The sequence below is a fragment of the Triturus cristatus genome, chromosome 4_1 (assembly GCF_964204655.1).
Source record: "Triturus cristatus chromosome 4_1, aTriCri1.1, whole genome shotgun sequence".
NCBI lineage: Eukaryota > Metazoa > Chordata > Amphibia > Caudata > Salamandridae > Triturus > Triturus cristatus.
In genome coordinates this window covers 598209279-598233026 of record NC_140585.1, presented here as the reverse complement: position 1 = coordinate 598233026, position 23748 = coordinate 598209279, and the positions used below count along the sequence as shown (strand labels likewise).

The following is a 23748-nucleotide window of genomic DNA, read 5'->3' as shown; positions in this document are numbered from 1 at the left end:
TTGCGCTCATTTACATTTACTTTAGGCAAGCCAACTGCACTGGTAAGGCTTGTTTCTTATTTAGTTGTCTGTCCCTCCCTTTGGTTCTTCAATCAAAGCATTTCAACTGTCAGAATTAACCGGGAGGTTTGGTAATTCATTACAAGTAGGGGTACCTGTTTTTCTTAAATTTAAAAATCATGTGTGCCTGGTGCCGCTAGGATCCCGCCCACTTCGACAACTGTTTTGGTGGTCATATGTATTCGGAAGTGAATCGGTATTATTGGGAATTCGCGACTATGGTGTTCCCCACGATCAGTCTCTCGCCTCTGGAACTGATCAGTGATGTTTATGGACATTGCTCCCGAGTGGTGGAAGGCGGACATTGACCTCCTGGAGGCTGGGACGCTATACCATCTGCTTTACTCGGAAACCGCCAGGCGATGACAGCTGGAATAAGAACCTTGAACTTTGCCCGCGCCCTTCCCCTGTTTGACGTCATTTCTGGGCGCATGCGCACTGTAAACTGGGGTGGAGACAGCATTACAAGCGAAGTCTGACAGCTTTCTGTTGTCGCTGTCGAGGATTCACCGTCCGGCCGAGTTTGCCGTGGCCATGCTGAGACCGGTACGAGAGAGTCTCAGTCCGGGGGCCGCCCGCCTGGGGGTGCTCCTGAGGCATCTCTCCCCACTGCCGACCGACATTGTATCCTTTTGCTACATTTAGGCGTGTGCTGCCAGCGTGCACGGGGTGGTGCCTACAACCAGGAGTAGAGAAACGCTGCCAAGGGGCAGTGTGGTGGTACTTCCTGACGCTTCTGCTCAAAGTGGTTAACCGACGGTTCACCTTGTCCCTTCCTCCAAGTGTGTGGGGTCGTCATCTTTACAGGCATGACGACGATTGGCTTCTTGTACCTACCGCATAACGATACCGCATAACCACTTTACCCAGAGAGCGCCGTGGGCAAAATGAAACTTCGGCGTCCCTTTCCCATTCGTTATCTATAACTGTGTTGAAAAAAATGGAATTAGTAGGGGGAAAGTGAGAGGGAAAGAGAAAGGAGGAGAACCATGATAACAAGCATTAACAAAGCCATTAGGTCTCGCCGATACAACAGCAATTGGCTTGGCAATGTGTTTTTGACATGTTGTTCAACAGTGTGGCTGGTATTCAGCATGGCAAAATGTTAGTGGTGTGGAGTTTCTTAAAGTGGAGTGGGGGGGAGTAGTGTTATAAACTGGATTTGTTGGAGTAGAGGGAGCAGATATCAGTGACAGAGAGTGTAGTAGAGTTCTGTGATTCATAGAGTGGAGTGGGTTTGAGTGGATTGGGGTATTGTAGTGTTTTGGGTTGAGTAGAGTAAGTTAGATTGAGTGAAATAGGGTGGATTGGATTGGGGTGGATTAGAGTGAGGTGGATTAGATTGGGGTGGATTGGATTATAGTAGGGTTTCTTGGAGTGGGGTGAATTAGAGTGGAGGGGGTTTGACTGGAGGAAGGTGGATTGGATTGGGGGGGTGGAGTGTGGTGTATTGGACTGAAGTGGGGTGGATGGGAGTGTGGTGGACTGAACTGGAGTGGGGTGGACTAGAATAGGGTGGATTGGATTGGCATGAGGTTGGGAGGATTGAAGTGGAGTAAATTGGATTGCAGTGAGGTGGATTGGCATGGGATGGGTTGGATTGAGTGGAGTTTATTGGATTGAGGTGGATTGGATTGGGGGATGAATTGGATTGAGGTTGATTGGGGTGGGGTGAATTGGGGTGGGGTGAATTGGGTTGGGGTGAAGTGGATTGGGGTGGGGTGAATTGACTGCAGTGGGGTGGATTGGACTGGACTGCAGTGGGATGGAGTAGGGTGGATTGGATTGGCATGGAGTTGGGAGGATTGAAGTGGAGTAGATTGGATTGCAGTGAGGTGGATTTGAGTGGGATGGGATGGATTGAGTAGGGTTTATTGGATTGAGGTGGATTGGATTGGGGTGGATTGGAGTGGAGTAGATAGTATTTGGTTGGAGTGAGGTGGATTGGTTTGGGGTGAGGTGGATTGCAGTGGGGTGGATTGGATTGAGGTGGATTTGAGTGGGGTGGATTGAAGTGTAGTAGATAGTGTTAGGTTGGAGTGAGGTGGATTGGTTTGTGGTGAGGTGGATTGCAGTGGCGTGGATTGGAGTGAGGCGGATTGGAGTGGGGCACATTGTTTTGGATTGGAGTGGGGCACATTGTTTTGGATTGGAGTGGGGCGAAAATAATGTGAAGTGTCCCGAAAATTACACATTATTTAATTAAATGCTTGTCCAACATTTTGCGCTAGTTAGTGAGGGATGCATCCTGTGGTCTATTTCGGGTTTGAAGATGTTTTGTCACTTCGAAAGAGCAACATCGCAATTAATGTGAGCAACAACTTTGCGTTCTCTTCATTCCCATGGTTCCTGTGCTCCAGGAGTATGATTTCTCCCTGGACGCAGTGTGATTTTGGGCATCTCGCATAACGAGCGTAACTTGAAATAACAGAAAGTATGTGGTTATGTCAGCATAAACAAGATTTCACACAGGCCCACTCCTGAGGTGTATAGATAGGTGTAAGCTGCTATAGTGCTTGAGTCGGTGTTTCTGTTTAGTGTCTGAACTTCACTGTGTTGCTGCGGTTTCGGACCTGGAAGATTCTGCTTTGGCTTTGGAGCTAGAGTGTGTTAGCCTGTAGTATCTGGACGCTGGAGTGTTCTTCTGCGGTATTGAAGCTGGAGTGTGCAGTTTGATTTTATTTGTAGCGAACTATGGTAGTAATATCTGAGGTTGTGTGTGCTTCTTTGTTGTGACCTGGTGTGTGCAGTTCTGCTTTCTGAATCTGAATGTGCAACTCAGTAGATGTGGTGTCTAATCTGAGATTCATTTTCGTTATGTTTTTGTTGTTGAAAGTTATCTTCCTTTATCAGGGTTCACATTCTCTTCCTCATAACCACTTTTCAGTCTGCATCATTTCAGAGCAGTGTTGCTACTTTTTTGACAGTCAGGAAACTCTAGAAAACATTTAATTTTATAACAAAAACATTGTTGAGTGCCATGCTGTAATATCGTTTGCAAATTGTAAAGCTTTGGACACGCTGCAGTGAACATATATTTATTTTAGGTCTTGCCCCCACAGCTTTCAAATGTCTGTTGTTGAAGACCAATTGTGTGCAAGCCATTACTGACATTTGGCTTTGGGCAAGACTAATGCTGATCATTGGTTCACTTTCTTATCAACCTAATTTGCTTACTTCTTAATCAATGGCTTTCATTCCCGTTCCAGTGTTTGCCCCTCTCGGGAAGTATATCTTCTTTTCCACAATTTTCACTCGATAACCTTCAATGGCTCACATCAGGAAACTACTCTTTGAGCTCTTCATTGGCGTGAATGTATTTTCTTGCTCTATCCGTGTGCCGCTTCCCCATTCACTTCCCGCCCCCCCACCCTTTGTATGCTTCCCACCCCTTCCAGCTCATCTGTAAATGCAGGGCAGCAAGTTTCTTCCCTGATTTTACCACAGAGCATATTTTATCAGATTAGTTTTGGTTTAGCTCCTTTGTTGTACATGTTGCATGAAAGTCTCTTCTCTGGCACACAAAAGCAGCATTTGTGGTACAGCAGAAGGGGTGGTCTGGTGCACCCACTCAGCTGGAGTTTGAAATGGTACACTTAGCAAAACTGAAAGGAGATATCTGTTCTCGGGAGTTTTATGATGAAAAATACTTTACAGCATTGTCAATCATTAGATACATTAATACAATATATATGCACAGCGGGTCCTTGCGCATCGTGTAATATCTTTCTAACAAGCATAATCACTTGTGAGATATGTTAACACCGTTGGCTGTGCAATGTCTCAAGACGTTTTGAGTGGTGTCGCCGTGGAAGACATCATGTCTCTTGACTGGGTTTGGTCGGGAATATGGAGTATGGTATCGTTGTGGGCACTGAGTCGCTTGTAAGAGATGTTAACACAGTTGTGTGCACAGTGTCTCCGGTTGCTCTGCATGATTACGCCATAGACAGCCCCTGTCTCCTGCCGGGGTTTGATCCGGGATGTGGGGGATCATTGAGGTAGGCCTGGGGAGAGTGAGGTAAAGGTCTTAATGACAAAGTGATAGTGTGCTGATGTAGGCAGGCTTCGGTGTTAGGTTGTAGCTAACCCTTCGGGAGAGATCTGTTGTGGAAGAGGTCTTCGAGCTGCCTTTTGAATTTTAAGTAGGAGGGGTTAGTCCTGAAGTGTACTGGGATGGAGTTCCAGATTTTGGGCGCACTACCTGTGAAGGATCGGGATGTGGTTTTTTGTTTGCGAGTTTTAGGCTGGATAAAGAGTAGAGTGTTGGTGTTCCTTAGGTTTCTTGTCTGACCTGCCTTCTGGAGTTTGGAGGCCAGGTAGGCGGATTACCCTGTATGCAATGCTTTGTGCGTGAGGCATGCGGTTCTGAGGTTGGCGCGCATTTTGGCTGGGAGCCATTTTAGTTCTCTGAGTGCCAGCAAGATGTGTTCATATTTCTTTATCCCTGTGACCATTCTGGCTGCTGCGTTCAAGGTTGATTTGAGGGGAGCTAGGTGTGATTTTGTTGCTCCTGTGAGGGTTGCACTTCTGTAGTCCAGTCTGGACAGCACCAGGGATTGAGTGGCTTGTTTGAGGTCGTTCAGCGGGATGAAGGGTTTTATTTTGTTGAGTAGTTTGAGGAAGGTGCTCTTTGCGGTGTTCTTGATGTGTTTGCTCTTGTCTAATTTAGGGTCCAGAGTGATTCCAAGCCGATTTTACTGAATCGGCTAGGGTGGGGTTATAGTTGAGAGCATCAGTGGCTTTAAGCCATTCTGTAAATTGGGGGTTCTTCTCCTTGTTGGAGATGAGGATGATTTCCGTCTTGTCTTGATTTAGTTTCGGATGATTGCGTGATAACCAGTGTTGGACTTCTCTAAGAGTGTTGTTCAGTCTCTGAATGTCTTCAATGGAGGAGGTTTCCAGATAGATCTGGGTATCGTCTGCATAGAGGTGGAAGGGAATGTTTTATTTTTTTTTAGAATGGTGGTAAGGGGTTCCATGTAGATGTTGAAGAGTTGAGGCGAGAGTACTGATCCTTGGGGACACCTCTGCCAACGGGGAGTAGGTCAGACGAGAAGTTTTTGATTTTTATTCTTTGGGTGCGGTTCTGTAGAAAGGAGGTGAACCACTGTAAGGCCACCAAGTGCCTTAATGAGTAGTGTGTGGTTGACTCTGTCGAAGGCTGCCGATAGGTCTAGGAGAATAAGTAAGCAGTATTGGCCTGTGTCGAGAGATTTGTGCATGTTGTCAGTAACATTTAGGATTGCTGTCTCTGTGCTGCAGCCTTTACTGAAACCCAATTGGTGAGGGTCAAGAAGGTTGATATTGTCCAGGTGTTGAGTGAGTTGGAGGAGAACACATCTTTCCAGGATTTTTGCTAGGAGAGGGAGGTTAAAGACGGGTCTGAAGTTGTTCATGTCGTTTGAGTCGGAACCTGGTTTTTTGAGCAGCGGTGTGACTTGGCCGATTTTGAGGAAGTCGGGCATGACTCCAGTGCTTAGGGAGCTGTTTATAATCTTGGTCCAGAGCGGGGCTAGGGAGAGTTTTAGCTTTGTAGCCAGTTGGGTAGGTATGGGATCCAGAGCGTGTGCTGAGGGTTTAGAGCTGGAGATAAATTTGATGACCTCTGCTTCCGAGATGGGATTGAAGGATTTCCATATGTTTAGGGGGTGCTTGGGAGATGAATCTTCTGACCCAGGAGGCGGTTTGTTGTCGGGGAAACTGCACTGCGTGTCCAGGGAGAGTTCAATCTTGGTGATTTTGTCATCGAAGAAATTGGCAAAGTTGTCGCACAGGTCTTTGGAGGCCACAGCTGGTGACGATGAGGGCTTGGAAGTTTGCTGCCCAATGATATTGAATAGTTCTTTGGGCCTGTTCTTTACATTACCCAGGGCATTGCAGAAAAAGGAAGTTTTTTTCGTTCTTTGTATTTTTAAAAAATATTTTGCGCATGCTGATTTGAGTCTAACTCGTAGGGCTGTGGACGGGTTGTTTCTTAAGAGTCTTTCTGCCGCTCTTTCTGCATTTATGGCTGTGTTGAACAAAGATCTGGATGGTATGGACCTTACTTTTTTCAGTTTCAGGGGGGCTATTTGGTCCATAATGGAAGTCATTGTGATGTTGTAGTGAGAAGTGAGTTCTGTAGTTGAGAGCTCACCAGTGTGGATTTCGAGGAGGGAGTTTTCTCTTTCCTCCAGGTCAGCGAGCGGAATCTGACTTAGGGGGAGGGTCTTTTGTATGGGGCTGGCGTTGGATCGTTTGGTTGATGTGGAATAGAATGATGTGGTGATCAGGCAAGGTGTGGTTGATGGAGACTGTCAGCTTGAGCGATGATGGCATCTAGGATTGAACCTTTGTTGTGATTTTTCGCTGTGCAATGCTGGGAGAGGTTGTTGTTGCTTAGATCATTTAGGGTTTTGATTAGTCGGTTGCTCTCCTCATTCCAGTGTTGATTGAGGTCTCCTAGAATTATGTTGTTGGAGTCGCGAAGTGAGCATTGAGTTATCAGGTCAGAGAGGTGTTCTCGGAATGAGGCGGTGTTTCCTGGTGGACGGTAGAGGAGATGGGAGTGTAAGGTTTTGTTGTCCCTTGTCTTAATGGTGACAGTCAGGCATTCGAACGAGTTATATTTGAGGGTGTCAGTTTCCGTCACGGAGATGTAGTTCTTGTGTATGATTGCGATACCTCCTCCATGTTGGATTTTTCTGTCTTTGTGGATGATTGTGAAGCCCGGTGGCACCAGCATTTCCATAATTGGGGAAGAGAACTTGTTTAGCCATGTTTCGGTGATGAATGTGATATCTATGTCGTGGGTGAGGATGGTCTCTGCCAATTCTGTTGCATGTTTGGTGGCCAATGTGCAGTTAACTAGCATGCAGTTTGTAATGGATGCCTCATTTTTGTTGTTTTTTGTTGAGGGGGCCCGGGGGAGGGTAGCGAGGGCGACAGGGGGTCTTGAGGGTCTGGGTAGGGGGTGGTCTCTTCCAATTCCAGTGATGACCTGGATCTTGGAGCTAGGGGTGATAGTGGTGGAAGCGTCGTACAAGGTGGCAAGATCTATCGCTTCACTTCTGGACGTTGTGGCTCTTGTTCTTTTTGGTCTCTGTGTCAGGTTCGGCAGAGGGGTAGTGGCCCAGCTGCGCCGTTGGGTCTTGCGAGGCCATTTGTGATTGGTGGTGGTGGATGCGGGTGGCGGAAGTGGGTGTTGGTTGGGCTTACAGGGAGTGGAGAGGTTCCATAGAATTTCGGTGAGGCCCCGTACTACCGTTTCTAGCTGGCTTTCCAGCAGGGCGAGTCACTGAGTCGTCTCTGAGGGGTAGGAGGTGGGAGAGGCTGGGGAGGACCTTGTGGCTCTTATTCTTTTGGGACCCCTTGGCTGGTTCCAGATGGGGGTGTTGGTCGGTTTAGATCTTTGAGTCGTTGGAGGTCTTGCGTGACTAGTATCGGTAGATGTGGGTGTCTGGTATGGGTGCTGGCTGGGCTCTAGGGGTTGACTTTTGGTGTTGGAGTTGTCCCTATGGTTGGTCTTGGAGACAGGGTGAGGAGGATACGGGCGCGGTTCGCTCAGCCCTCTCTTTTGTGTCAGAGGGGGAAGGGAATTGGGAGTCGTTGGTGGCAAGCAATGTTCGTTGGTTGTTTGTCGGGCGTGGTGGATTAAGGAAGGAGGCGGGGGGGATGTTGTTCAGAGGGGGGTTGGAGAGCTTTGCCCGTGGAAGGGTTCCGCTTGTTAGTGGAGGGGGAGGGTGCATTGAGTGCTATTTGGGCGGGGTCTGCGTAGGGGGAGGCGGTGTCCAGAGAGGGGGAGGGCTTGGTTTTCCTGGCCGGGGTCTTAAGGTTGCTTTGTGCGATCTCCTGGAGGGGCGGTCTGTCCGGGGATAAGTAGTTAGATGGGCGGGAGCTTTGTAGGTGTGACGGAGCGTTGCGGAGTGTGGGGAAGAGGGAGTCGAAAGCTTCCAGGTTGTCGTTGTTAGCTTTTAGTGGGCTCATTCCCCGATAAGCCATGCCAGGTACCATTTGTATGAAGTACATGCAAAAAAAAGATTTGGAGGGACACAAACTTGCACAAGCCCACAACCCTTTGGTAAATCAACTTTTCATCTGCAGTGTGTGTTCCTATAAGTATTCTAAAGCCTCATAGGATGATCAAATGTCCTGCAAGATCTCTTGCAGGATCATCAAGCCATCTTAAGTCTTGTGAGATGAGCCAAGCTCCTGTGAGATTTTCTGTATGAGTACAGAGAAAGTATGGTGCTTGAGTATAAAATCCCCACCAATACTTGACATGCACTCTTCAAGAACATCTAACACTCTAAGTAGGAAATAGGGTACCAGCTCTAACTCTGGTGCATTCAGGGGTAGCATTACTTACTGCATCTTGGCCCTCCTGCTTCAGCATATTCCAGAGATTTGTCACTTCCTGGCCTCACATTTTGGAATCAACATATTGGTTTCATATCTTGATCCAGGTCCCTATTCTGCTTCCCAACTCTTGCAAAACAAAGATAAAGAGAAGAGGAGTAAGACAAGTCTTGAGAAAAAATGTATAGCCTGGAGCTGAGACTCATTCAAAGTATAGCAAAGGCCCTGGATTCAGTTAAAGACACAGCATAGACTTTAGACAAGGTAGAGGAACAGAATAAAACTCACTCTGAATACCATTTGCCTGTTGAGCATTCTGTAGTCTAGTACATCAACCTTAAGAAAGGACTGGTGACAGGACAATCAGCATATACATACGACTAGTGATAGGTAGGTTAGGATTTAGAAACACAACCTCAAGCAAAGATCTGTTCTATTCCACATTCTCATTTGCTGCTCTAATGAACTTAGTTCATGTCGTAGCCAGATGTTGGCCCTGGGAGGGACAAGCTGGTGCAGGTCTAGGCAATAGTATGGTGCTCCGTTTGTGGGTATACATACATTAGCCTGTAAATTCTACGATAAACTAGAAGATTATGTCATAAAGGGAGATTAATGTTGAGTCAAAATCGAAGACCCCAGTACCCAGCCTTGGGATATACGAACAAGTAAGGTGGTAATTGTTGTGGTGTACATTGTCATTAGTAGAGGGAGAGTGGTTAGAGATGGAACAGAAGAGCCATTGTAAAGTTGTGTTGCATTGCACTGATTTATGCTTTCACAGTATTTTTGTGGATCTCTTTTTCATTAAATGGTATTGTAGCTCTAGGGATGAGAACAGAACACTTCAAGACAAAAAGATGAAAGAGAACTAGAAAAGACATGAAGGACTAAAAAAGAATAAATGGTCCTTAACAAAAGAGGAAGAGAATTCCAAATGGATGGAGCGATAACAGAGAGTTGGTGAGCACCAATGGAAGATTTAAATAATCTAGGGTTGTTCTGTAAAACACCAGAAACTGTCCTTCTCATGATTTCTGGAGGGGCAGGGATAGTAAGCATGGTACAGTTGTCAGTGTCACACATGTCAGTGTGATCAAGGAGTAGGACAGTAGTAGATGTAGGAGGTTAAAATGAGTCGGTTAAATGTCAGTGGGGCTATTAACAAAGGTGATTTACATGTAAGTAATTTAAACATGTAATTTTACTATTACACTTTAGAGTAACTTTTCTATAATTTGTGTAGCCACAAAATCGGAGTGTAAAGTTACTGAAAAGTGTATACTTGCACATCTCCACCCCCTGAAACCGGGAGTGGAACTAAATTCATGAGTGTAATTTACTGGTGCCTAAAAGAAACAGAAGTCCAGCACCACAGATGGCCAACCACTAGTACTGCAACACCTTCCCATAGAAAATAATGGCAGTAGGGACCTGAAATCATACCCCCCAGGAAATAATGTCAATTCCTTTAAAATTGTTAAAAATATATATAATTTGATATTGTAGTAACAGTGGTTGGCCATGTGTAGTCCTGCGGCCATGTGCAGCTCTGAGCTGGAATAATTTGCTAATGTTTGGGTCCCTTTTCGGCTGTATTGACTTAGGAAGCGCAGTTTGTGAATAGCTGCGGGCTTACTCCTTTGTGTCTGGGAGCAGATTTCTCCATAAACTCCTATCTAATCCTCACCCCGTTAGTTGTGAGTATGCCCCATTTTCCAGCCGCTCCCCTCTGTCTCTCCCATACTTAGTCATAAATACTATTTTTATTGTGTGGCGCCTAGATCTATGCACAGAAAAAGAAGGCAGAAGCAGAGGTGGAGGTGGAACCTCCACATGTAAGTTTGTGAATAGCATTTTGTAGTATGTTATGTACTATTGTATTACTACTAAACATAATACAAATTGCAGTTTGTGATTTGGCCCCCAGGTGTCCAAAGGTGTGGGGATAAAAAGATGCAGAGCTAGTTGGTTAGTGTATGGATCACATGAGCTCGATGTTAAGTGGTGGGAGTAGAGTCAACAGTTGTATGACAATATATAGGAAGCAAAAATATTGAGTGAAATATCGAGTGACCCAAATCGTGCCAAGAATATAAGTTTCAAAATCATGGTGTTTCCATATTTTAAACAAATATCGTCCAAAAACAAGGAAGAATATCTTTATTTTTTTGTAATTTTTTTTTTTTACAAACAAATTCAAAATTGATATTGTAAAGTAATTAATGTAACTTTTTTCATTTGTCAACAATTAATCAATATAAATAAGTAGTTTTAATCAATACTTTAATTGTAGATCTAATTATACGTGCATGTATGTGGTGGGCGCACAAAGCTTTAAAAAACAATTTTTTAAAACACATTTGATATAAAATATACATATATTTACAACAAATTAAAAAAGTAACCTGTCATTTAATACTAGTAAATATTTCAATATTATCTATATCAATATTCAAAAAATACAATTGCATTGTAACAGATAAAATAGACTTATATAGTACAAATACCAAAAATATATTAAATATAATAGCGAAATACAGTAATATATATTTAAAATATAAAAACGTTATGCTAAAAATTAAATATTACAAAAAGCAAGACATTAAAACATGTAAAAGAACAGTAAACAATAATATTATAAATGATTATTATGAATTCAGTCTGATCATCAATAGGAAAAGCATTGGACTTTGGGGAGCAGCTAGATTTACTTTTCCCACTCCAGCTTAAACAACAGTAGGAAAAGTGTTAGACTTCAAAGGGGTTGCATTTACCATTCCCTCTCCAATGTAAATAACAGTAGGTAAAGCGTTGGACTTCGGTGGTATAAGATTAATATTTGCAGATGGAAGGAGCGAAGTGAAAATAACGTTATGTATCTAGGTTAGCTGGCTTGGCAGTCTGTTTGACCTATGCATATTTTGCCGATGGCGGTAAGGAGCGTTTGTTGAAGGAAGAGCGATAACATAATATTTTACAGCATACACAGCAGGTGTTCCAAAATACAACGGGATGGGGAATTAATAGAGAACTTCAAAGCTTTTAATGTGACGTAGAGGTGCTGCAGTGTTATTAGGTCTCAGAGGGACTGGTCATGGCCTTGTTGAAGATTGACAGGGGCTGTGTAAATCCATCTGAATATCGATTGGTGAAAGCTCATGGGGTGAGAGGAAGAAGGCGAGGAGGGATATGCAGAGAAGGGAGATCAGAGGAATGGATGCTAAAGCCTTGTACACATACTTGAGACTGAGACACTGCATGAGCACTAGCCATAAGACAGCTTTTTGATGGATGCACAAACTACACTGAAGACAATAAAATGTAACCATACCTATCTCAATTTGCCACAGAATGGGCGTTTCTATAGACATTTTTAGCAGCATATAAGGTCAGCAGAAAATTTCATGCAGCATTTGTTTACCAGATAAAAATATTTTTCACAATTTATAGTTAGTAATAAGTTTGCACTTCAAGTTATTGTTGGGTATATGTAATGAAGTGTCAGTGCATAACTCCATTGTTTATAGAAAGCCGATTTTTAGGTCTGTGTTAGCCAGGACCTTTTGATTTTACTAAAATATGGATACAATTCTTACAAATGGGAACTTTCAGCCACCTCGGTTCATCCATTGGTCTGTCGTTGCATTATTCACATTTTGCTTTCCCTCACCACAGCATGGGGCAGTTGGTCAGCCTACTTAACCCTTTTGGTGCGTCTGCCTCCCTGGGGTGGCGCACGTCCACTGGCCGACATCAGGGAGGGCCTCCTTAAATCCTTTTTATTTTTCTTTGAAAGGCGAGACGGAAGGCTTTCCGTGTCTCTCCCCGCCCCTTCCTGCTCATCTGTGAGGTCAGTGTGCCGCGAGGCGCACTGATGTCCCAGTTTTCCCCACCTGAGCACAGGACAGCCGCAGGTAAGGCCGCACTTGACTCTGGTGGGGAAAACATGCCGAAAACGGCCTCCCAGATTTCAGGGAGGCCTCTATTGAAAGGGCAGAATCACCCCTTTCAAATGAGGCCTTCCTTAAAGGGTTTCCTGTCCTTCGATTGCAGCTGCGCTGCGATCTACAGTCAGGAAACAGCCACTAGACACCAGAGATGTAGGGAGGAGGGGCAGCCGTTGTGAGAATGGGCCACATCCCCCCCCCCCCCCCCCCCCCCTGATGGGGGCATTTTTTGTTTTTAATTTTGGTTTCCCCGGAGAAGGTGCAATCGACCGTTAGTGTAAAAAAAAAAAAATTATTTGACAAGGGGTCGGCCCTCTTGTTCACTGGCTGCCCCATTGATGTGTGGTTTCCCTGGGGGCCACGATCGGCTGCCAGGGAAACCGCAACTTTAAATATTTTTTTTTTTTTAAAGTGTGTGTGTCTTTGTGTGTGTGTGTCTGTGTGTAGTTCTTATATATCTCATAAATAATGCCAGTAATAAGTGAATGATACTTGCCCACTTGTAGTATATAATAGGGCACTTGCCCGTATGGTTGGAAACATCCATGTAAATTGCCACTTATGCACTTGCCCATTTGTAGTATATAATATGGCACTTGCCCAAGATATCAGTGTTTGAGGTTTCAAGGGATTCTGGGCAACAGAACCTGGTGAGAGTCACAGAAGTCACCCCATTCTGGATTCCTCTGGGTGTCTATTTTTCAAAATTGTACAGGTTTGCTAGGTTTCCCTATCAGCCAGCTGAGCTAGGGTCCAAAAACGACAGCTAGGCACAGTGCAAAAAAAGGGTCTGGAAGAAATGTGACTCTATGCTGATCCACACAAGTGAGGTACCATTTTTATCTGGAGACTTGGGAGAATGCTGGGTGGAAGGAAGTTTGTGGCTCCCCACAGATTTCAGGACTTTCCATCACAGAAATGTGAGGGAAATGTGTTTTGTAGACACATTTTGAGGTTTGCAAGGGATTCTGGGTAACAAAACCCTCTAAGAGCCACACAAGCCACCCCATCCTGACTTCCCCTGGGTGTCTAATTTTCAAAAATGTATATGTTTCCTAGATTTCCCTGTGTGCCGGCTGAGGTAGGGTCCAAAATCCACTGCTAGGCACTTTGCGAAAATAGAATGTATGATGATACTACGCGACCATGTTGATCGCGGTATCTTACAATGCAGGTTTTACAACGCAAGTCGTTTCAACGACTTGCGCTGGAGGGCGCTGGACTTAGGGATAGTACGATTTACTATTCCAACACCAGTCTACGTACAGTAGGGAAGGTCTTGGATAGTAAATTGTACAATTCCTTAGCTTACAGCGCCCTCCAGCGCAAGTCGTTGAAACGACTTGCGTTGTAAAGCCCGCGTTGTAAACCTATCGCGGTGAAACGCCCGCGTAGTAAAGGTCATCTCCCGTGAAAATAGGGTCAGTTTTCACTGGAAAAACTTGATGCGTCCACGTTGTGTTTTGGGATGTTTACTGTCATAGCCACTAGGCCTACCCCCACAAGTGAGGTAGCATTTTTATTAGGAGACTTAGGGGAACACAGAATAGTAGTACAAGTGTTATTACCAATTGACTTTCTATGCATTTCTGCCTTCCAAATGTAAGACAGTCTGTAAAAAAAGGAGTCATTTTCAAAAATACCCTTTAATTCACATGCAAATATAGGTACCCATATAGTAGGAGTTTTACAAATAACCTCTGCTTCTAAACTTCATATGTTTTTCCCATTTCGGAAATTCATAGTTTTTCTTGATGCCTATTTTTCACTCTTTATATTTTAGAAAGTGAAGTGCTGTATACCTAGTACACAATGAAAAACAATTGCAAGGTGCAGCTCAATTATATTGGCTCTGGGCACCTCTGGTTCTTTGTGAACCTACAAATCCTATACACCCCGCAACCAGAAGGGTTCAATGGATGTAACCGTATATTGCTTTTAAACATCTATCATGCTTAGTAGAAGTTACAGGCACAAATGGCTGGGTTTTTTTTCAACTTGTTTTAAATATTTTTTGTTTCAACTGTTATTTGCTAAACCTTGAAGGATCTACACAAAGGACCCCTTGCTTAATTCCGAATTTTGTCTACTTTTCAGAAATGTATAGCTTTTTGGGATCCATTACTGGTTTCACATCAATTTCGACCACTAACTGTAAGGAGGTTGAAAGCACAAAAAACAGCAAGGAGGTTGAAAGCACAAAAAACAGCAAATATAGGCTATGTCCCACTAAAATGCAAAAACTGTGAAGAAAATATTGGTTTTCTGACAGAAGTCTGCCTGTTCCTGAAAGGTGGGAAGATGGTGGTTTTAGCACAGCAAACCCTTGTGGATACCAATTGCAGGGAAACAGACACTTTCTTCTTCAGCACTTTTTTCCAATATTTTGCCCAAAAAACTAAATGTAGCTGTATTTTGGCTAATTTCTCGGGTCCCCTCCATGGGAATCCACAAACCCTGGGTACCTTTAGAATCCCAAGGCTTTTGCAAAAAAAGGATGCAAATTTGGCATGGATAGCCTGTGTTGAAAAAAAGTTATGAAGCCCTAAGCACAGACTACCCCAAATAGCCAAAAAAGTCCACAGTGGTGGGGGAAAGGCCCAGCAGTTAAGGCCTTAAGACACTGGTTAACTTCATGAACTTTTTGCCCAAAATGCCCTTCTAATACTACCGCCGCACCATTGTAATTGTCCATGTCTAATGCGTCTCGCTTGACACTGTTTATCTTCATTGAACAATTGAACTTGAATTCGTTTTTCGTGACACCTATACGATGCTATTATATGTCGCATGAACTTTTTGCCCTAAAATGCCTTTCTAATACTACTGCCACACCCGATGCATGAATTCTGTTTCTTTTGACTCCCCGTTTACAATGCGGTTTCTACGCGCAACATGCTGCCATCCAATTCATGCACTTGAAATCGGTCTCCTTTTAATCCTGTGCTACCTTCCTGCCGTACTGTACTGTGTCATTCTGTCTCCCAAATATTTGCCACCCAATCGGTGGGTTTTTTGCTTCTGTTTATGTATAACCCTTATTTTCCAATTAACACATTTTCTACTGTGGTAAATATAACCCACCATATGTGATGACCACCGGTTGATCACACACCATTCTCCTCCCTCTACATTGTGTGCCTTAAATTAACTTCTAATGTATAATAATTGTACCATGCAATCCCATATTGAAATATGTATTTCATTAACATTTAACTTGCACACTTGTATATACTTATGATTCACATATCAAAAGTTCTACATGCTTCCTGCCGCTCCTTCTGTCTCTACTCTGTCTTTTCCCCTTCTCTCCTATCCTATTCCCCGGCTATTTCTCATTTGCCTCAATCTCCCATATATCTGTTCCTCCCTGTGTGATTTCCGAAATATGTTGTCCCTTTTGCCTTTCCCACGTGTCTTGTCCTTTAATATGACGGACCTCACTGATGTAAACAACTATACGTCTCTGTCGTTGTGCCCCTTTTCTTGCCCTTTCTCTCCTCTCCCTTTTCTCTCTCCATTCCTTTTTCCCCCTTCACTCCATAACAACCCATTTCTCGGCTACTCCACAAACTAACAAAATTCCCCTTTCTATGCTTTCTTCCTTTTCTCACCGACTTTATAAATAATTATCTTTTTTTCTCTGGGGGATACACACCACCCTCCTTCCCTGTAAACTATGTATGTATGCACAGCCCTGAGGAAGCCCCCGGCCGGATGGCCGTGTAAAGGGGTGAAACGTGTTGGCTGTCTCTTCACTCACTCTTACGGATAGAGTGACAGTACTATCATAAACAAATGACAAAAAAAAAAAGTGCGTGATTGGAATTTTTTCCCAGTAGGGACTCATGAAACTAATCTTGCCCTGACAATCCTGTTTAACTTCACTTTGAGTAGCTGCATTTTGCTCTTTCACAAGGAGCACATGTACACACAAGCTTGTTCCCTTCAGTTGTTAAATATATAGGTACAGCAGACTCTTTCTTGTTTACTTTTGATTTATCCCCTGCTGCTCTACCTCTATTAACTTAGGGGTTCCCCTTTTGTAGTGGTTGTTCCCTTCAGTGCCAGTGTTTTTATTTTTTATTTTTTGTTTTTACTTTATGTTAGAGATTGGGTTACTGGTTTACAGGGGTGTGAGCCCTGGTGAAGCAGCAACCACAATTCTAATCAGGGCAAGGCACACGCAGACCACAATTTACCTGTGCTCAACCCCGTGGTAGCTTGGCATAGAGCAGTCAAGCTTAACATTGAGGCAATTTGTAAAGTATTTGTGCGACACTTCAAACAGTAATACAAAATGACAAAAAAATCCAATCAACAGAACCTGAGTTATGAATTTTCAAAGAATAAACTGCAAGATAGCTGTGGTTGGAGATTTATGCTTTTAGGCGCTATCTAGTCACGCTGGACCGCATCGAAGTCAAAAGTTCAGGCTAACAGCGATGACTCACGGGTCGGATACAATCCCAGATTAGTCCCGCTGATGTTTTACCTTCTCAAGTTTGGTGCCATGAATCCTGGTTGAATTGGAGAGGGTCTCTGGGAGCAAGGAGAGCGTAACGTGTACCAGTCAGTGTGGCGCAAAGAGCAGGCCAAGTGTCGTGGGTGGGCTGGATCTTCGCATTGGCGGTCCCCCATTGGCCGACTATGCTGCTGTGCGAAGAGACGGACTTGTGGTGGCTCATACTGATTTTTGGTGCAAGCAGCGCAGTTTCAGTGCAAACTGGCCACTTTGCTGTCAAGAAGGTCCTGAAAGCTTGAATTTTAGAGCTCAAGAGCCCTCCCAAGTGTTTAGGACTTGAACGGCACCTCTTAGGGGTCAGGAACTCGCTGTAGAGTGGTCGAGGAGCTATTGGGAAGCCTGTTATGCCCCTGGGACTCAGAACAGGATGCCAGCAAATTAGCTCTTTGAGTCAATCTGGGGTCCTGGGTTCAAGATGAAGTTGCAGGGCCAGTTCTCCTTCCCCAGGCAAGAGGGCAGCAGACAACAAATCAGCACAGAAGGGCAACAGTTCCTTGTAGGGCAGCGGTCTAGCAGACTGAAAGTCCTTGTAGCAGCACAGCAGTCTTCTTCTTGGCATAGTATCCACAGGCCCAGAAGTATACTGAAGTGGTGGTGTGCGGGTTCTTTCTTTTATACGCAGTCATGCCTCTGAAGTGTGGAGAAACTTCTAGAGGTATTCCTTTGGAGTGCACATATGCCCTGCTGAATCCTCGGTTCCTGCCCAGGCTCCATGCTAACTATAGAGGGTATACAGTCCTTTGTGTGGAGACAGGACAATAGCCTATTTACGTCTGAGGCTGGGCAGAGCCCCCTCTCCCCTCATCCTGCCATTGATGGCCCATCCAGTCACACTTAAGCTCCTATTGTGTGTGGCTGTCTACGAGCAATGCACAAAGCCCAGCAGCCAACTACACCCAGTTATGTGACCAGAGACAGGCTGTAGGCATCAAATAGCTAAGGCAAAAAAATGCCAACATTCTAAAAGTTTCTTTTAATTTAGAATCCAACTTCACCATAAGTTAGGATTTTAAATCAGGATTCCAGAGACACCAAGCATGAACCAGTTATCTCTTCCCATTTGGCAATTAAACGTATAAGATGCAATAAGGGAACTCTAATGTTATTCCATGGGAGAGATAGAACTTGCAGCATTGAAAAAACGAATGTTAGAGTTTTTCACTACCGGGATATGTAAAACTTAAAAGTACATGTCCAACTTTTTAAATACACTGCACCCTGCCCACTGGATTCAAGCTAGCCTTCCTGATGAGAGGTGATACCCCAAAACCGGTCCAAGGAAGCTTGTTTCTGGTTCAGGGAGTACCTTGCCTGGCAGTTTGGGCTGGACTGTTCCCATGGGGAGCAGGGTCAAGACTGATTTGCATATGGCTGTGTTCAAACTAGGGTGGCATGGTGAGCAAAAGAACGATGGATTTAACCCAGATCTCCTGACTGGGGGTGAGTGTTTGAAAAATGTCAACTCTCCGTCCATCACGTTGTTGTGTTTGCTTGGATTTGTTCAGGGCCTTCCTTAGGGGTGTGTATATATTAAAAAGAAAGCTTCGGGCACTGAGACATGTTAAAAGGGCTACTTAATTGAGTTGTACAATTAGTGCTCCAGTCTCACTAGTAGCATGTAATTTACAGGCCCTTGGCGCACATGTAGTGCACTTTACTAGGGGCATAAAAGTAAATTAAATATGCCAGTTGAGTATAATCCAATGTTATGTTTTGAGTAGAGAGCACAAGCACTTTAGCACTGTTTAGCAGTGGTAAAGTGCGCAGAGTACTAAGGCCAGCTAAAACATAGTCCGCAGAAGCAGGAGGTCTGAAGGCAAAAAGTTAGGGGGAAAACACACCAAGTATGCCAGGTCTAACACATGACCCCCATTTTCCTCCTCACTCCGCCCCAGCTAGCTGAAAGTGGGGAGAACTACCCAACCCGTTGGAAGTTCTTCTCACTATGGCGGAAGAACCTTGAGAGATAATCAGCACTGGGGTGGTCTGTTCCAGGACGATGTTCCACCGTAAAATATATTCCTTGTAGGGAGATGGCCCACCTCAGCAGTTGGGGATTCTCACCACTCATCTACATTAACCATCTGAGGGGTCTGTGGTCTGTCTGAACCCAGAAGTGAACACCAAACATGTATGGTCTGCGCTTCTTCAGCAGCCAGACCACTGCAAAGGCTTCCGTATCTATTGTGTTCGACCTCTGTTCCCAGGTAAGTAATCTCCTACGTATGAAGGGTACAGGTTGATCCAGGCCCTCTTCTTTCAGCTGTGAGAGCATGCCCCCTATGCCATGTCCTGAGGCATCAGTCTGCACAATGAATTCTTGAGAGATGTTTAGATCACCTGCCATGGCTGCTTCTTGGGAGTCGGCTCTGTCAAGAATGCAACAATGGTGCCATACCACTTGACTAATCTCCTGTAGTAGCCTGTGAGGCCTAGGAAGGCTCTAGCCTCTCTCTGGTTCTGGGAGGGGGGAGGGGGGGGCGGAAGGTTTCAGTCTGCACCTTGCTTCCTCCTATTTGGTGGCCCAAGTAGACCACTGAACCCTGCCCTATCTGACACTTACTGGCCTTGATAGTCAGGCCTTCCCTCTGCAGAGCACCTCCTAGCTAGAACTGAAGACTGCAATGTTGCCCATATAGGCAGGACTGAAGTTCTCCAACCCAGCGTGAACCTGGTTGACCAAGCTCTGGAAGGTGGCAGGGGCATTCTTAAACCCAAAGGGCTTTTCCCAAAACTGGAAGTGTCCTTCTGGGATAGAGCAAGCAGACCCCTCTTTAGCCCCCTCGGTCAAGGCAATCTGTCAGTACCTAGATGTAAATTCAGACATGCTGAGGAACTTGGCAGCTCCTAGCCAATCTATGAGCTCATTAGTTCAGGGAATGGTGTGTGCGTCAATCTTGGTGTCTTCATTGAGCCCTTGGTAGTTCATACACAGCCTAACTTCTGGAGTAACATCTGGAGAGGCAACATTGGGGACCCACATCACTGGGCTGGACCAAGGGCTGTTTGAGAGCTAAATAATCCCGAACTCCAACATCTTGAGACCTTCTCCTTAATTCTGGCACTCACCTTATCAGACAGCCTGTTGATTTTACTATTCACAGGCATGCTGTTCCCAGTATCAATATCCTCGGTACACCATGTAGTGAGTCCTGGAATAAGGAAGATTATAGAGGTAAACTGCTTCAGCAACTGGCGGCAGGCTCTCTGTTGCTCTAGGGTCAGTGTAGGGGGGAAGCTTACACCCTCCACTGACCCGTTCTGCTCCTTAGAAGAAAGGAGGTCAAGGAGAAGTTCACTCTCCCCTTCCACCCCATTGTCTGTGACTAGAAGTATGGTTAACTCAGACCTCTCAAATTGGGGTTTGAGGCGATTGGCACGTAGGACATTTAAGGAGTTCCTGGGAATCTTGAGGTCCACTAGGAATGTAACATCACTCTTGCGCTCCTTCACCTCATAAGGCCCCCCCACTCAGCGGTCTTGCAGGGCCCTGGGCTCCACCGGCTCCATCACCCACACTTTTTGGCCAAGCTGTAACTCAATCAGAGTGACATTCTGGTCATACCGCCATTTCATGTCCTCTGCCTGGCCTCTAGAGTTTCCTCTGCTTACTTCCAGAAGTGCTTTATCTGGTTACTGAGTATCAGCATGTAGCTGACCACATCCTGGGGCACCTTCCTGGATACTTGCTCCCAGCCCTCCTTCACCATACTGAGAGGTCCTCTCACAGGGTACCTGTGCAAAAGTTAAAAGAGGCCGAAGTCAACCCCCTTCTGCTGTACCTCCCTGTAGGCAAACAAAAGGCATGGCAGCAGGATGTCCCACTTCTGCCTCATGGGATCCGACCAGCCCATTAGCATGCCTTTTAGGATCCTGTTGAACCTTTCAACAAGCCCATTGGTCTGAGGGTGGCCAGGAGTGGAGAATTTGTAGGTTATCCTATTACCCCCATATGCCTTTCAAATGGTTGTAGGGTAGGCTTGCACGTGCCTCTTGACTTCCCAGTGGCCTCAGTTAGGACAGGACCTGCAGAACGCATTCGAGGTCCTCCTCATTTGAGGCCAGTAAAAGTGGCCTAAATGGCCTGCCAGGGGTACATCATGAGCCAGCTCCAGTAGGAAGACCCTGCACCACTGGGGGACCAGCAAGATACAGGAACCTTAGGCTCAGTTTACAGGAGACCATTCTCCCAGTAAATCAGGTGATCACCAGAGATGTCGCCAGCTGCCTTGGCCTTGGCTTGCTGCCATAGTCCCACAAGATTAGGGCGTTCCCTCAGAGCCTTGCAGAACTCCTTCCTGGTGGGACCCACTTCCTTCTGCCTGTTGCTCAGCTCAGATGGGTTCCCAGGGCCGCAACATCCTCCCCTGGAGGCTCTGGGGCTTCACCCTGAGGGTCAGCCTTCTCCTGGACCATTTGAGTTTCAGGACCAGGTTTCTTGGGCCCCTTGCCCTTCCTCTTTTTGGCAGGTACCTGGGCCATTCTTTCAGGCTCCAGGTCCTCCTGAATACTGCCTAACCATGTGATCTGGCAACCCTAACATCTCCAAGTGAGACTTGAGCTCCACCTCCTTCCATATGGTGTGCTCCAGGTCATTGCCAAGTAGACAATCCACAGGCATTGACAGACTCAACTACCCTCAAGGAACCTGAGACCCTCCCTCCCCCCCCACAACCCCACCCCGCTTAAAGGGAACCAGAGCCACTGGATAGTGACTCTCATGGTTGTCAACTGAAACAACTTGGTCGAATACATTTGGGACTACCTGCTCTGAGGTCAGCAGATGACATCTGACAGTTGTCATGCTGACTCAAGCGTCTCTCAGAGCCTCCATCCTTTGCCCATTGACGTTGACCCACTGCCTGTACTTCATAGTATTACCAGGCATACAGTTCTCTGCACAATCTCTCCATCACCCAGGGACACTAGGGTAGCCATTACTCTGTCCCCCAAATTATCTGGGACAATCTCCTTCCCAGGCGCTACACTACCAACCCCTTTGAATGTTCATTTTTGAGGGGCTGTGCCTCTTGCGACACTTGGCATCCTCCTTGAAGTGTTCTTCCTGTTGGCACTCATAGCACTTGGGTGGGGGTGCCGTTCCTGAAGAATTACTATTGGGGAACCATCTCTTCTTTTTCTCTGTTGGGGGATCGGAGTCCTGACCTGAGGAACTAGTTTGGGGCCCTTTAGAGAACTCCTTGTTTTTGTGTGTTCCCTGCCCTTCCTCTTATGGGAACACTGACCCCACTGTGGTGATTTCCCTTCCACGCATCCCCCCCCTATTCCCCCCCACCAGATATCTTCTTATGGATCCTGGTGCTGACCCAGCGGACTGCCTCCTTAGCGAACTCCCTTTGATCAGAGAGTTTGCTGTAGTTCTGGTTTTGGTGCAGATCTGCAAAACAAAGACTGAACATTGGTTCCTTTGCAATTAGGTTGCACAGCCCCTGGTAATCCTTTACTTCACTGCCCTTCACCCAACCATCCAGTGCCTTGCAAATGAAGTCCACACAATCTACCTGGGTCTGTTGGGCAGGTTTCTGGATGTCCCTAAACTTCTGTCTGCACTTTTCTGTGGTCAGACTATACTTCCCTTATATATTCTTCCTTCATGGGCAATACCTCCTCCTTCTCTATGGCTAGTAGAGTGTCCCTCCCTTCACAAGGGTTATGCCTCCACAGACTAGCCTTCTAATCTTCAGGAATCTTGTGCATCTGTTAGTGCATCTGTTAGGCAATCTCATATGCCTCAAACCACTTGTCAATATCATCCCCACAAGAAAGTCAGGCACCACACCTTTAGGAATATGGACCTTCTTGTCACCAGATGGCACTGTAGAAATGCTGCTGCCATTACTACTGGACTCTCCCTGCCTGACCTTGAGGCCCAACTCCTTAAGACTCCGTTCATGAGCCAACTTCAATTTTCTCTCCTCCATGGCCAGTCTCTTTTCTTCGATCTTGAGATTGGCCATATCCAGCCTGTACTCCCTGTCTGCCATCCTTTCCGCCAGCTCCTCTGGGGACATGTTGCAAGAGGACACTGCTCCCTGCATGAGAAGGGACTTCCAATCCTGTAATACTTGGCTGTCTTTACCAGCAATAGGTTTACTGAGTTCAAAAAACCAGTAAAATGGCCACTGACTCCCATTAATGGGCAACTTCCCAACAACGATATGAACCACTAAAAATGCACTAAAGCTCTGCTTTTTGTGAACCCTCTGCTGCAGTAATTATTTGACTACATTACAAGGTCATAGAAAGAGCAGTTTAAGGGAGAAGATTAGCTCAATAAAACAGTTTCCCCTCCTCAACCGGTTGCATTCCAAGAGCTTCCTGTGTGCCCTGCTCCGATCCTTCCTCATCCTCCTGTTACTCGTGGTCATCTGTTGTGACTGGCAACTGGTGGGCCTTTGCCCCTGCCCTCAGGGCCTTTTGGAGCTGTACCTTCTTGATAGCTGTCTTGGTGGGCAACCCCTTCTCCTGGGAAAAAAATTAGTCTAAGTGTAGCTCTCTAGGTTGATGCTCAAACTCAATCTTTTCAGGTGAGGCTGCAGACACAGTCAAGTAGAGTAAGAATTAATTTGGAAAAAGCAAATAGGCTAATCAGGAAGAATTTAAAACTTGCAATTGGTCTTGGTTATGAGATAATAATATACACCAAATCACTGTATGGCAGTGCACAAACCTAAGTTCTATCCTCACCGCTGATCACCAATATTAGAAATTGAATTATTGATTGACTGGGGTGTGAGCCCTGGTCAAGCAGCAACCACAATCCTAGGCAAGGCACAAGCAAACCCCAAATCAACCTGTGCTCAGTCCCCTGGTAGCTTGTGTACAGAATCCCTGCCTTTCGTGCCCTGGCTC

General features: G+C 45.5%; 1 protein-coding gene across 1 annotated transcript in view; it reads left to right on the top strand.

Moving 5' to 3' along the window:
* The first annotated feature begins 497 nt into the window (after nt 1-497).
* The window catches only part of PHYH (phytanoyl-CoA 2-hydroxylase), a 340738-nt gene continuing 317487 nt past the window's right edge, over nt 498-23748 (top strand). The window contains exon 1 of the mRNA XM_085652961.1: nt 498-684. Coding sequence (XP_085509087.1) covers nt 595-684 — 90 coding nt within the window. The 5' untranslated portion in view covers nt 498-594. The remainder of the gene's footprint in view (nt 685-23748) is intronic.